Source organism: Homarus americanus, unplaced genomic scaffold, assembly GCF_018991925.1.
Source record: "Homarus americanus isolate GMGI-L3 unplaced genomic scaffold, GMGI_Hamer_2.0 scaffold7626, whole genome shotgun sequence".
NCBI lineage: Eukaryota > Metazoa > Arthropoda > Malacostraca > Decapoda > Nephropidae > Homarus > Homarus americanus.
Genome location: NW_024718273.1, coordinates 18,671,043 through 18,684,110, shown reverse-complemented (window position 1 = coordinate 18,684,110; position 13,068 = coordinate 18,671,043). Strand labels below are relative to the sequence as shown.

The 13,068-nt window shown below is 35.7% G+C and overlaps 1 protein-coding gene across 2 annotated transcripts in view; it reads left to right on the top strand.

Annotated features, from left to right (window-relative positions):
* The window catches only part of LOC121859521 (FHF complex subunit HOOK interacting protein 2A-like), a 28,031-nt gene that overhangs the window by 11,797 nt on the left and 3,166 nt on the right, over window positions 1–13,068 (top strand). For both annotated transcript variants that reach the window (XM_042356382.1, XM_042356383.1), the window contains 8 exons: window positions 3,797–3,905; window positions 4,614–4,791; window positions 5,148–5,278; window positions 6,171–6,318; window positions 9,900–9,972; window positions 11,016–11,115; window positions 11,833–12,000; window positions 12,322–12,569. In XM_042356382.1, the coding sequence (XP_042212316.1) occupies window positions 3,797–3,905; window positions 4,614–4,791; window positions 5,148–5,278; window positions 6,171–6,318; window positions 9,900–9,972; window positions 11,016–11,115; window positions 11,833–12,000; window positions 12,322–12,569 (1,155 nt within the window). The remainder of the gene's footprint in view (window positions 1–3,796; window positions 3,906–4,613; window positions 4,792–5,147; window positions 5,279–6,170; window positions 6,319–9,899; window positions 9,973–11,015; window positions 11,116–11,832; window positions 12,001–12,321; window positions 12,570–13,068) is intronic.

The following is a 13,068-nucleotide window of genomic DNA, read 5'->3' as shown; positions in this document are numbered from 1 at the left end:
CAGTCAGAGTACCATCTTCATATCTGAGGGTTGGTGACCACAGTCCTCCACTCTAAACATTTTGGGGCTGTTTTTACCAATCCTCAGAGATTTTGTATCTCTCTGGGGACCCAGTTTTTAATTTTATTCATCCATCCTAGCCTCTGCCTTCCCCTGACCCCCCTACCCTTAACTTTTTCCTTTAATATTTCTGTTATAATTCCCTCATCCCTAATTATATGACCAAAGGATCTTTTTTTTCTAACCTTCGTACTGCTTCATTTGTCTTCCTGTCAGTTTAACTTATTCTTAGCAATTCACCTATAACACCACATTTCAAAAGCCTCTAACCTTTTTCTAATGTCTGCTGAAAGTGTCCAAGCTTCTGACCCATACAATAAGTCTGACCATATGGTATAGTCCTTTTCATTAGGTTTTTTAGATTATTGAATGTTGTTTTTGATTGACCTATTTTTGTTATGTTTACTTTAACACATCTACCATACAGCTCATGTTACTTCCCAAGTACACATAATATTCCACTTGTTTAAGTTCCCTGTTTTCTACCATTATTATTGTTATAGGATGTATTTCTAATTTTGAAATAACTATTACTTTCATCTTTACAGCATTAACTCTGAACCCATATTCTTCACCTTTTTCTACTAATCTGTTAAGCAGTTTTTGTAATGCCTCTTTGCTATCTGTGATAAGAGCAGTATCATCTGTATAACGTGTATTTTATATTACTGTACCATTATCACTTACAACTTCTCTCTTTAAGAATTCTGAATATATATTATACAATGTTGGAGATAGAACACAGCCTTATCTTACTCCCTGTCTGACTGTGAACCAATTAGTAAGTTCATTATTTACGAACTCTGCAGCCTCCTGTTGCCAGTAAAGATTCTTTAAAATCTAATATCTCCTTCATTAATTCCTTTTTTTTCCAAGATCTCTTTCAGTTTATTGTGCTTTACCTTATCAAAACCTTTTGCTAAACCAACAGAGCAGATGTATAAATATATTTGGATCTCTAAAGCCGTTTCACTCAAAATTCTCAAACCAAATATAGCTTATCTAGTTCCTTTTCCCTTTCTAAATCCATTTTGCTCTTCACATAACACACTGTCTATTGTAAATTTAATTTTACTGTAGTTAAAATTATGATTAGTAAAACTTTGTGGGTATGACTTATTAAGCTAATTGCTCTAAACTGGGTGCACTCTAAAACCCCTGGCTTTTTAGGTAATACTACATGTAATACAAATACAGTATTGATTTTTAAATCACTGGGAAGGTTTCATTTGAAATATATAGAATTAGCTACATATTTTGATCACAAATTTGATTTCATTCTTGCCCATTTGTTTTATAAATTCTACTGGAAGCTGATCAACCCCACAAGCTTTGTCATTTTTAATTTTGCCCGCAGCTGCCTTAACTTCTGATTCCAGAATTGGTAGTTTGATCTTTATTGCCTTTTCGTTTCTTACCTTTACTCTATCTTTATCATTGTGTAGTTCTTCTACGTACTCTGCCCATCACTCTTTCACTTCTTCTGCCTCAAACAGGATCTTATTGTCTTTTTTTTTAATAGTCCCACCCCATTTATTTCCTTTTTCTGGCTCATTTGTTTAATCTTTCTGTACATTTCCCTACAGTTATGCCTTCTGTCATCATCTTCTATCCTTACATTTCCTTTTTATGTCATCTTCCTTTTTGTAAGCCTCATTTTATCTTATCATGTTTCTTCATCTATCTATTTTCTTTTATTAATTTGCTATCCACTCACTTTTAGCCTCATTCCTCCTATGCCCTGTAAGTTTTTCCCCAGTCTCCAACATTATTTCTTGGTAATTATTATATTGTCGTCCTGGTTTTTGGTTTCAGTTTCATATTCTCTCCCTGCCCCTATTCTGAGTTTCCCTAAATCCCGTTTGATTTTGTCCATTGTTGGGTTAGGTTGGTTTAAAACTCATGTCCACAGAAGATGAATATCACCATTGGAGAGAGGAGTAGAAAAAACTCAAGAAAAAATACCTTATGTGCAGTGTTGCCATACCTTCAAAATCTGTATACTGTACTGTACTATATCATCATTGTAGTGGATCTTTTAATATTCAATATCGATTTGCTATGCATATATTTTAAGAATAATTATATTAGTTAAGTTTGATTTCATTATTATTTGATTATATTTTTATTTTGAATCTTTGTTTAATATTACTAACATACAAACACATTACTTATTTCTGTCTCAAAGGACAAGATCAAAATGGTTTATTTCACTCGTCGATGGGCATGTTAGAAATGGGCAGCAGACGTTCCCAGATTCACACACAACATTCACCAAACGGGCCGGTATGACATCATCGATGGCTATGTAATGTCAGAGACGGCTGTGAGAGCGGGCTAGTGTGAACCTGGCTTAACTAGGGCTTGACCAATATATTTCTAATACCTGGTATCATATAAACTAAACATTAATTTCATAAATATCTTGCATTGGTCATGCTTGGTGGTACAGTATACGAGCTGGTTGACGATAGCAACCTTGCCTTTAGAGTTTCTCTGTCTCGCATAGTATTCTCAGTTACAGTATATGCTTGGCTTATTCTGTCTACTGTTCAGTCATTTGTTCGTGCCAGGTGTACGTCACGCTTCTCCTTGGTGGTATAATAGTTAACTCATTAGCTTGCTTCTCTACTGGTCTGTATTCAGTCCAGGGTACACCAAGCAGGTTCCTGTTACAGTCTGGTGAAACAGTTGGTCAGAACTACTAGATCTTCGTAAGGGTCTTTCATTGAGGAGGAAACGTTACATTACATTCTACCGAGATGGTTGGCTTGGACTTATTTACTTTTTACAATTGTACTAACCTTCATATAGTATTTATATATTTACCTTCACTGGTACAAATGGTGTTTCATTTGTGTGTCAGGAGAGCATGTATGTTATACAACTAAGAATTAATTTATTTCCTTTGTCATTAGGAAGGTAATTTATTTATGATGAAATAATGAAAGGAATACTATATCATACCTTTATCATACTACTGAGCATAATAAAATTAATTACATTTTTACTGTAAAAATATGAAGTTTAATATCACACAAAGTCAAAAGAACAATGCTTAAAGCTATGTTAACACAGCTCAACTGTTGGAGGTTGTAATGATAGGTTTACACTCACTTAACCGCTGTCAACTGTTGAAGGTTGTAATGATAGGTTTACACTCACTTAACCGCTGTCAACTGTTGAAAGTTGTAATGATAGGTTTACACTCACTTAACCACTGTCAACTGTTGAAGGTTGTAATGATAGGTTTACACTAACTTAACCACTGTCAACTGTTGAAGTTGTAATGATAGGTTTACACTCACTTAACCACTGTCAACTGTTGAAGGTTGTAATGATAGGTTTACACTCACTTAACCACTGTCAACTGTTGAAGGTTGTAATGATAGGTTTACACTCACTTAACCACTGTCAACTGTTGAAAGTTGTAATGATAGGTTTACACTCACTTAACCACTGTCAACTGTTGAAGGTTGTAATGATAGGTTTACACTCACACAAGAAAAGTGTTGTTGAAAACCCTTAACAAAACCTTCTCCAGTGTGGTTAGCCAAATGCTCAAAATAATAATGTTACTGTGTGTTTGTTTTACATGTTGTAGGGTTTACACTATCCCAGTCTTGTACGTCCTGTGTAACAGTCAAATCTTTTCTCTTTTATCATGCAGATATGTCCATAAATATGTGTCCTTGTAGACTATAGTTGAAGGGAAACTTGTAATTTGTTTTTCTAGGACTGACGTTAATGAAAATAGTGACAGTGAGGATGATGAAGATGTTGGAGAGTTTCCTGGCAGAAGAGAAGTTGTCACTTTCCTGTACTGGCTCACATTTTGTGATAAGGTACATGATCTTAGGTTGCCTGTTGTAAAGAGTTGTGTGGAAAGTCCCAGAGTAATGTCTCGTTACTGTACCGTAGTAGTTGTTGCAAAAGGCTATAGATTTTTATTGTACACCGTGCTTAATGAATAGAGGGTTCTGGTGGCTGAGTGGATAAAACACTCACCACCTGTATTAACTGTTGTTGATTCATCCCCTGGGGCATCCACAATTGACTCAGATGTGAATGGGCAACATAACTTTATAGTTAGGGAAGTGAAAACTGTTGAATGCAGTCTTGGTCATTCTGCTGTCTTGTGTACCAAAGGCTTAGTATATGGTATGCTGCATCCACACTGCCCTTAATGTGCTGTGGGACCCAAATTCTGTGAATAGAACTTTTTTTTTTTCAATGTGCTTTTTTATTCTTCATGGGGTTAAATTAGACATTTAAAGTTACAATGGGAAATGTTTGAGTAATAAGGAGGAGCTTAATACATAATGTGGTGTGCGGAGGAAGTTTTTGTCTTTGTGTCTTATGTGTTATGGATGATGATGTGTAAGATGAGGGTAGACAGATATGTAGACTCCAATATTGTTCTCTTTATTTGAAACTAGTAAATTTTATGAATGCCCTTTATGAAATATGAATCAAATATTACTATTTTTTCTTATATATTATTGTTCTATTTAGAATTTGTTAGTATCGTTATACTGTATCATACTTTACAGCTTGTAGATGTAAGTGATGGTGCATTGGGTTCAAGTATTTGTAGTACCGTAAGAGAGGTATTCTTAGACGGTGTTCTGCGTGGGAATCTCACCAGTGACGACGAAGACACCACATCCCTCTTTATTGCTCTCACAGCCAAGATCATTACCTCTGTCTCTTCCCCACTGCTTGTGAATGGTGTGTGTTTATATCTGTAGATGCTAGTTCTTGATACATTCCTCTTATTAGTATGAAAACCACATGAAATATGGGAATTTGTTGCATATTTTATAGTCGGAAATATTCACAATTTTAATATTCTTCTGTGTTTAATTATGTTGTTTATGTGTATACTACAGTACTTACAGTTTTTAAGTGTCAAGATCACTTATATGATTCATGCATCCTACGTGTTATGAAGACACTACAGTAATTCAATTTTTGGTCACCTGATGCCACACAACATTCTGAAGTGACACCAACTTTGGGCTCTTCTTTAGTATTATATTTTATTCAATATGAAGTGTGAGGATGTCTATTGTGTTGTTGTATAGGCATTGTGTCATGGTTAACTGAGGAAGCTGAAGACCTAGATGGAGGGGAGACCAGCATGAGGCAGCAGTTGATGATCTTGTGTCAGCAGCCACCTCATCATCTCCAGATACAGGCTCTCAGATTACTACAGGTAAGATGACTGTAGCTAGTTGATTTAATAATAGAGGAAACTACAGTACAGTTAATTCAGGCTAAGTGGATAAATGTGTTTTGTTTTTGATGTAGAGAGTCGGGCTAAGCTCTGTCAATAAACAGTTTCCTAAAATATTGGTCCCAATTATCCATCTCACATTTATTCGTCATTTCACATCTTTGTTGCTCATTAATAAGGGAACTCTTTTCCATTAATTGTTATTTACTTTCTACACATTCACTGTTCAGACTACTTACCATGTCTCACTACAGTACTTGCAAAGGATACACGCACACTAATATTCTCTCCAAGCTCATTTTATTGTAGCATTGCTGTTTTCACCACAAACTCACCAGATTCAGTATTAAGATGTTTTAATAGAAATCTGTACACTAGATACTGGTAACTAGAGTCATTGGTTCATGTTAGACACAGTGTGCCACATAGTAACATAAATCTAATAGCCTCTGTATTTATGCCAAAGGAACTTAACCCCTTAATTATATTATTTCTTTTTCTTGATATGAGTGACATTATCGATGAATAGGAATGTAACCCCTTCATTCTGTAAACTCTCATGGAAAAACATTCCCCACTATCAGTCATTTCAGTATTTGTATCACTATTCTAGGACGTACAGTAATGCCAGTGAATAACAGAGACCAACAGTAATAGTTTTTTGTTGAGTAGTTTGTGTATAAGACATCTTGCTGGGTCTTAGAAAACCACACTAAATTTAGATAATATTCTGTATGTACTAATGAAAAGTATCTTTTATGCTTGTTGTGTATGTGTTACAGAAAGATTTATTATACTCTTCATATTTTGTGGATCAGAAAATTTACTGTCGCGAAGAGATCTCTATAAAAGACGCAAATGTATCACAAAGGTGCTGATGGAGAAGCCAGGCAGCATGGCCGTGCAGTCACTGGTGTTGAACTATATGACAGCACGTAGCTACCATGACTCCTCTGCGGCGGAGCACCAGCAGAGCTCCTGGTCAGACGAAGAGGATGAGAGGTACAAACACCGAGATGGTGAGTCAAGTGTCGTCACCGTACAAAACTTTAATTTGTCGTTAGGAAACATAAACTCGCTACTGTGTTTATCTGTTCTTCTGTGTCATATTTCTGTCTGTTTATTTCATCTACCCATTTCTCAGTTTACAGCAAGAGTTTGTTTATGCTATATTTAAGATAACATGATACTGCTCACCGTGTACTGTACTGTACTCTTCTGTATTGTACTGTACTCTACTCTACTGTAAATCACATTAATATGCATGTTAATCAAATTGTTTCTCCTCATCCTAAAGAGTAAAATAAATTTGTATCCACTTCTTCAGTATGTTTGTTATTGTTTAAACAAAATTACTTTATATATATTAATAGACACCATCGCCACAGTCTTATTAATATCACAAAGATAAATACAGAGTACAAAGATTTTTCAATATATATAGTAGTACAGTAACTATAAGTAGGGTTTATGAGTTTTGGTATTTATATGTAATATTGTGAGTTTGAGACTGAGGTTTGTCTCTAAGTTTTATTTTTGTAAAATTATTGAAAAAGATTTGTACAGTGAACCCTCAAAGATCCGGACTAAAAGGGGGACCACCTGTCCATAAAAGCTGATTGTCCGAATTTTCTGCCGAATAATAAATGATATAGGAAACACCAAAAATACAGTACTAATGTAGTGATAAACAAATTACCATATATAAACCATGCATTTACCTATGATAACATAATAAGAAACTTGTATCATTATTAGAGTGAATGAAATAATATTCCCACGAACAACAATTGTCAATTCTGTTTGTGTTTCCTACCTCCTCGGGCACCTGTGTCCAAGCAACTGACGGGTCACGTAGCGCCCACGGGCCTAAACTGTTCTTCGCCCAGAACCCCCAAATTTTTGTCCGAAATCCTGATTTTCTGGGTCTGGATCTTCGAGAGTTTACTGTACTCTGTATTTACTTTTGTGATATTTATTAGACTGTGGCTATGGTGTCTATTAATGTTTGAAGTGTCTCTGTGGAAGACTGTAACAAAGGTTTCTGTGTAACTTTGTTGAGAGTTTAGGTTAAAAATGTGAGTAATAATTTGTATACCCTGTACAACATTTTGGTGGGCTTGTGACAGAGATAGTCACTTTTCATAAAGCAGAGTACATCTATATTTTATCACCAGCTGTAAGAAAGGCAGAACATCTTGTGGCATACCCCCCCTCCCTCCCCACTCCTTCTCTTTTATATATTCATTATAAGTATAGTGTCCTGACATTATTATTAGTGTTATCTTTTGTGTCTTCTAAGCATTGTAAATGTAAACTTTGTCTGTGCAGTAGACCCGTGATAACTCAGAATTCGGTAACTCGGGATTCTATATAACTCGGCTTGGCACTAAAATATTCAACTGTAAATTATTATTTTTTACATAACTCAATATTCTGAGTTATGATGAGGCAATCTCGGGATGGTGCAATGTGTGGTACCCACTTCAGGCTACTGTACTGTGAGGATAACCATCTGTAGTCACTCTTCTTGTTTTCCTTATTTTTCACTGTTTGTGACAAGTTTTATTTAACCCTCATAGATACGGCGTCTGCACCATCACCAAGGTCTAGTAGGAGGGAAATGAAGTTGAAATCCTTGAATATTGGGGTGGGACACAAGGGGTTATTATTATGAAAAGTGAATGAGATGAAGGAAGCAAAAGTCCCTCGATAACGTGGGATGGTTAGAGCCCCATATATCCTGAGTTATTGGGAGTTAACTGTCTTTTTATTTATTTTACAATGGGAATTTGATTAAACTGTTGCCATTTAATAGACTTATAAGATTCATTTTCACTTATTAGTTGCAGTAGTAAATATATACAAGTTTTTGGTAGACTTTGAAAGTTTAATTTTTTATCTGTGTAAGATTATGTGACTTAAAAATATACCTGTTATTGGGTAAAGAAAGTAGGCATGAAGTAAATGTTTGGCATGGGATGATGTATCATCAGTTGATACTTGTACAAAGGCTAATAAGATGCTGTGAGCACTGAAAAAGTTGGAAGGATGATTAGTTGGCAAAGTTAACTGACAGTGTGCATGATGGTACGAAGGCAAGGAAGCCCACACAAGAGGTGGACGTAAGTAGAGGGACGTTGTGTGTGGAAGTGGACGAGTACAGTAAGAAGAAGTATATCTTTCCCGAGTCATTTTGTTTTATTGTGGACATGAAATTTTCTGATACTGTACAGGCATCCTTTGATTTACTAACATTATTCTGAAATGGAGCTCTTCCTTAAGCCAGAGGATGCCTGTAAATCAATAGTTCCTTTTGTCCATTATATCTACCATCATATATACAGGTACAGTATATACAGGGTGATCAAAAAGGTCCAATTTCCTGGCAGTAATTAACTATATTTACTGTGAATATTTCTAGTATTTACTGTAAGTAAAAAAAAGGTAAAGTAAATAACTATACTGTATAGCATGTACAGTATTTACGTATGTCAGATGCATAGGGATTTTTTTATCACCCTGTGTATATCTACTTTATAAAGTCTGGCACCAATAGAATACTGTAGTATATTTGTAGGTGATACAGCAGTAGGCTTTGTGCTGATAACCTCTAAGTACAGTACTATACACTAGTGGTTGCTTATAACAATAATAATAATACAGGTACTGTTGTCCCCAATTTACTAAAAGGTTCCACTTCAAAAAACATTTCATAAATTTATTTGTTATAAATCTCATCCCATTTTCCAATAGACTCCCATTATAGCAGCTGATATACAAAAAGAAACTTTCCCAAAAGTCTTAAAATGTTGTAAAAACATGATTTCAATGACAAATTTTGGTGTACATAATGATTATAAGCCTATAATAGCATAATAAATGAAATGCAGTAATAATATTAGACTGATGAGAAATCACAGTAGGTACTGTACTTAAAACTACTGTACAGTATTTGTGATGCAGTGCAAGACAGTAAGGCCCAGTCAAAACATATGGTTTTAATTTTGTAGTGACTGCACTGTATGTATACTGCATACATGTTGAAATGTTTTACTTTCACTTTAATTGATTTTTGAAAAGGCTTTATCTTGGCAAGTGCTAAATTTGTCCATTTCACATTTTGTTCTTTCCACTGACACCAGAGATACTAAACACTCAGCATTGCCATGATGGATATATCTTGAGTGATTGTCATGCCACTGCTTCATGGAGCGATCCTGTGAGCCATGATAACAAAAACACTATATTTTTTTATTAGCTTAATTAACCAATCTTAATACAGTATAGTACAGTACTGTACATTGGTGTTAACTTAATTGTTATTTTAAACTGGCCAGATCCAGTACAGGAAGCCCTGAGATGCCTGTGTCACCATCAGCATCTAACAATACTTTGAAAAAAAATGGAAAAGTTTTCGTAACATAGGATTTTTCATATGTAAATTGTTGCCTGGGACACAATTTTTTTTCTCCATTACTCCAGATTTTTATAAACCGGACGTTTGTAAATTGGGGACTAGAGTACCTGTAATACTATACAGTGCTGTACATGTACACACAGGCCAGACTCTCATGATAATACTAATGTATACACACAGGTGAAACTTCCCCAGGATCACCAGCCATCAGTAGAACTCTGGCACCAGCTAACATTAACAAAATTGTCAAGAGGTGAGTACAGTGCTCTACAGTAGTATATGTAATTACCACAATTAATCAACCTAATGGCTTTTTTTTCAGTATTTCATAACAGTTTTGCATTTGTAATAGTAATATAAAACTCGTCACCATAGCCACATCCATTGCCCTCTCCCTACCACTCCAGGCCAAGTTTTGAGCTTTGTTAAGGTTATTTTTCACCTCGTAATTTTGGATATACAGTATACGGTATATAATTCCTCATAGGAGTTGATAACTGGCGGAAATTCAGTTTCATAATTGGTAACAGTGTTCATGTGTCGACTGTGGTGGTGGTCAGGGCCAAAACATGATGGTGTGAGTCTGGTGTCTTGCTACAAATTATGTTCAGGATTATATTCAGTATTTCTCAAAAACTACGGTCAAATAATACAAGAGATATATGAAAAACTCGAGCTTTTTTTGTTTTTTTGTTTTTTACCCCAAATCGGTACAGGGGAGTGTAGTCAAAATATAAGCGAGATCAGTTTATACACGAGTATATATATGGTACAGTACAGTATGTCACATCTGAATTTTTTTACTTTTTTCTATTGCTTACCTCATTACCAGTTCTTACGTCAGATTTATCCTGGTTCGTCTTTATTTTCCATAACAATAAACTTTTTCAATTTCTCAAGTGCCTGATGCGTGTTTGAGTTAGATGTTGTATGCATTTGTTTTATTTTTTACTGTGACCTTTGTATATTTTCCAATCTAATTTAATTTTTTTTGTGTGTGATAAATTGTCATGCTTTATGCTCAACAAATGTAGTCTAGCTGTCTTCTTGGAGTTCTCAGGACCTCATCTCCTAAACCCCCTCCCCCCTACTCTCCCCTCCCCTTCCCTCCCACCCTCGTCTCCTCTTCTTCCCTCCCACCCTCGTCTCCTCTTCTTCCCTCCCACCCTCGTCTCCTCTTCTTCCCTCCCATCCAGCATTATATTACTTTTTCCATCATTGTTTTCAGTTGTTGTCTTAGAATTTCCTTCAGCTTATCTTCTTTGTAGTCACCATAAATCTGGATGTTTTACACAGGTTCTTGACAGTGGTGCCTGAGGACCTGAGATCTACTACTAAGGATGACTTTGAGAGCTACATGGCAGATGCTCAGCGTCAATACAGGGACGTGTGCCGGGTGAGTTACTGTACCTTGAAAGGTTTTTATAATAAGAATTTGCATCACTGGATGATTAGCCCCAATGCTTAATTCACCCTGACACAAACCTAACCTAATTCACCTTAACATAACATTAATGTAACTTAACTGCACCTGATCTGACCCCCCCCCCCCAGATAGCTTGAAAATCTTGAAATTAATATAACTGTTAACAGGGTCCAGCCTTGTAAACACTTGTTCAAGAAGTATAACCAGGTTTAAAAACAGTCTTGGCCCACTAGGCATCAAATCTCTTGGAAGAAGATTCTCCTGAATTTGACTTGGTGCTCTTTTTACTTTCATAGTCTCACATCATGTACTAGTGCCTGCAATTACTCTATGTTTGTCCACATTTCTGTTTAGGTGATCTTTTCTGCTCCTTTAACTACTTATTATGCTTGAGGAAATAAGTGAACAGTTGGTCATACAGGGTATATTCTACAAGTATGTGTTACCATAGTGTATTTAAGTTCTGTGTATGATGAGAATTGTTAAGTGACCTGCCCTTAAATGAGTTACAACACTTAGCACATTAGGAGGGATTTTAAGAAACAATTAAAGCATATCTATGCATTTTAATGATGGCATACCTCTTCAAATCCCAGCATCTTAAATAAGATTTTTGACAATTTGAAAGTATTTAAATTGTTTTATATACTGTACTGTATCTCTGTTTCATCACCTTTTCTCTTTTAGTCATGTGCATCATTTGGCTGGCCAAGAGAAGCTGTAACACCAGAGTGTCCATCAGATTCCTCATCAACTGCATCTCGGGAGTCACGGGCTGAAGCAGAGGGAAACACATTCTATGAGGGACCGTTCCTCAGTATGCTCATGGATTTCCTGGAACATCTGCCTGATCAAGTAAGCAGTTCATGTGTTTTACTTTGTCTTGAGATAATTGTATCTGTATGTGTATCACTTTTTGCTCTCCCAGCCTCTAAAGGTAATATTAGATGGATCTATAATTTGTGAGTATGTGAATTAACTGTAATATGTGAGGATCTTTTATTGTTATAATAAGAAAAAATGCCATTTTGAGAGTAAGTTGATAACAATAAATATACATTTCATTAACCTGAGGTAAAACCAGCTATCTTTTCAATATGAACCACTTACAGTACTGTGTAAAGCTGCCCTCAAGTAATAAAGTAGTAATTTTTGTTTGTTTTATATTATCCACAGGACTATGACATCAATCTTCAGGTGACATCACTGGTAGCCACTCTAGCATTACTGCCACACCCACACCTCCATGAGTTCCTGCTCAACCCCACCATAACATTGTCAGGGGGCGTACGCACACCCTTCACCGTCCTCTCCTCTGTAGTGTCTAAAATTTATCAACCAATAGTTGAGCGCCAAGATTATCTGGATCATCTGAAGGTCACCCGATACCAGCTCTTGGGTACAATGGAGGAATTTGACTTTGAGTGAGTTCAGAAGTATGAAGGGTATTGTATGTACAGTTAATCAAAAAACTATCCATACAAAATTGTGTTAGATAATATGACACAACGAATGAAGGATTTTGACAACGTTACCTAAACAACAAGAGTCGTAGTGTTCATTCTGGAATTCATTGATCCTCCAAATACAGATAGTCCTTTGATCGACTGAACATTATGATATGCATGTCTTGTACATTCTTCTTTGACTCTTTTGTTATTGGAAGTTCCAGCTTCAGTAGTTATGATGATTGTAATAATTGTCTCTTTGGTAAGCTTGAAAGACTATGTAAGAAGATGTAAAGACAATTATTTTCTAGCATGCACACAAAACACCATTTGTCTGAGACCCCTTTTTATGTGATGGCTGTTTAGCATTTCACAAGAGAGCTGATGTCTTCCTATAAGAACCATCACAAATTAAATTTTTGTCCAATATTAAGAGTTTGTGTCAAGTACATCCTCTCATATCAGTAGTTGTTCA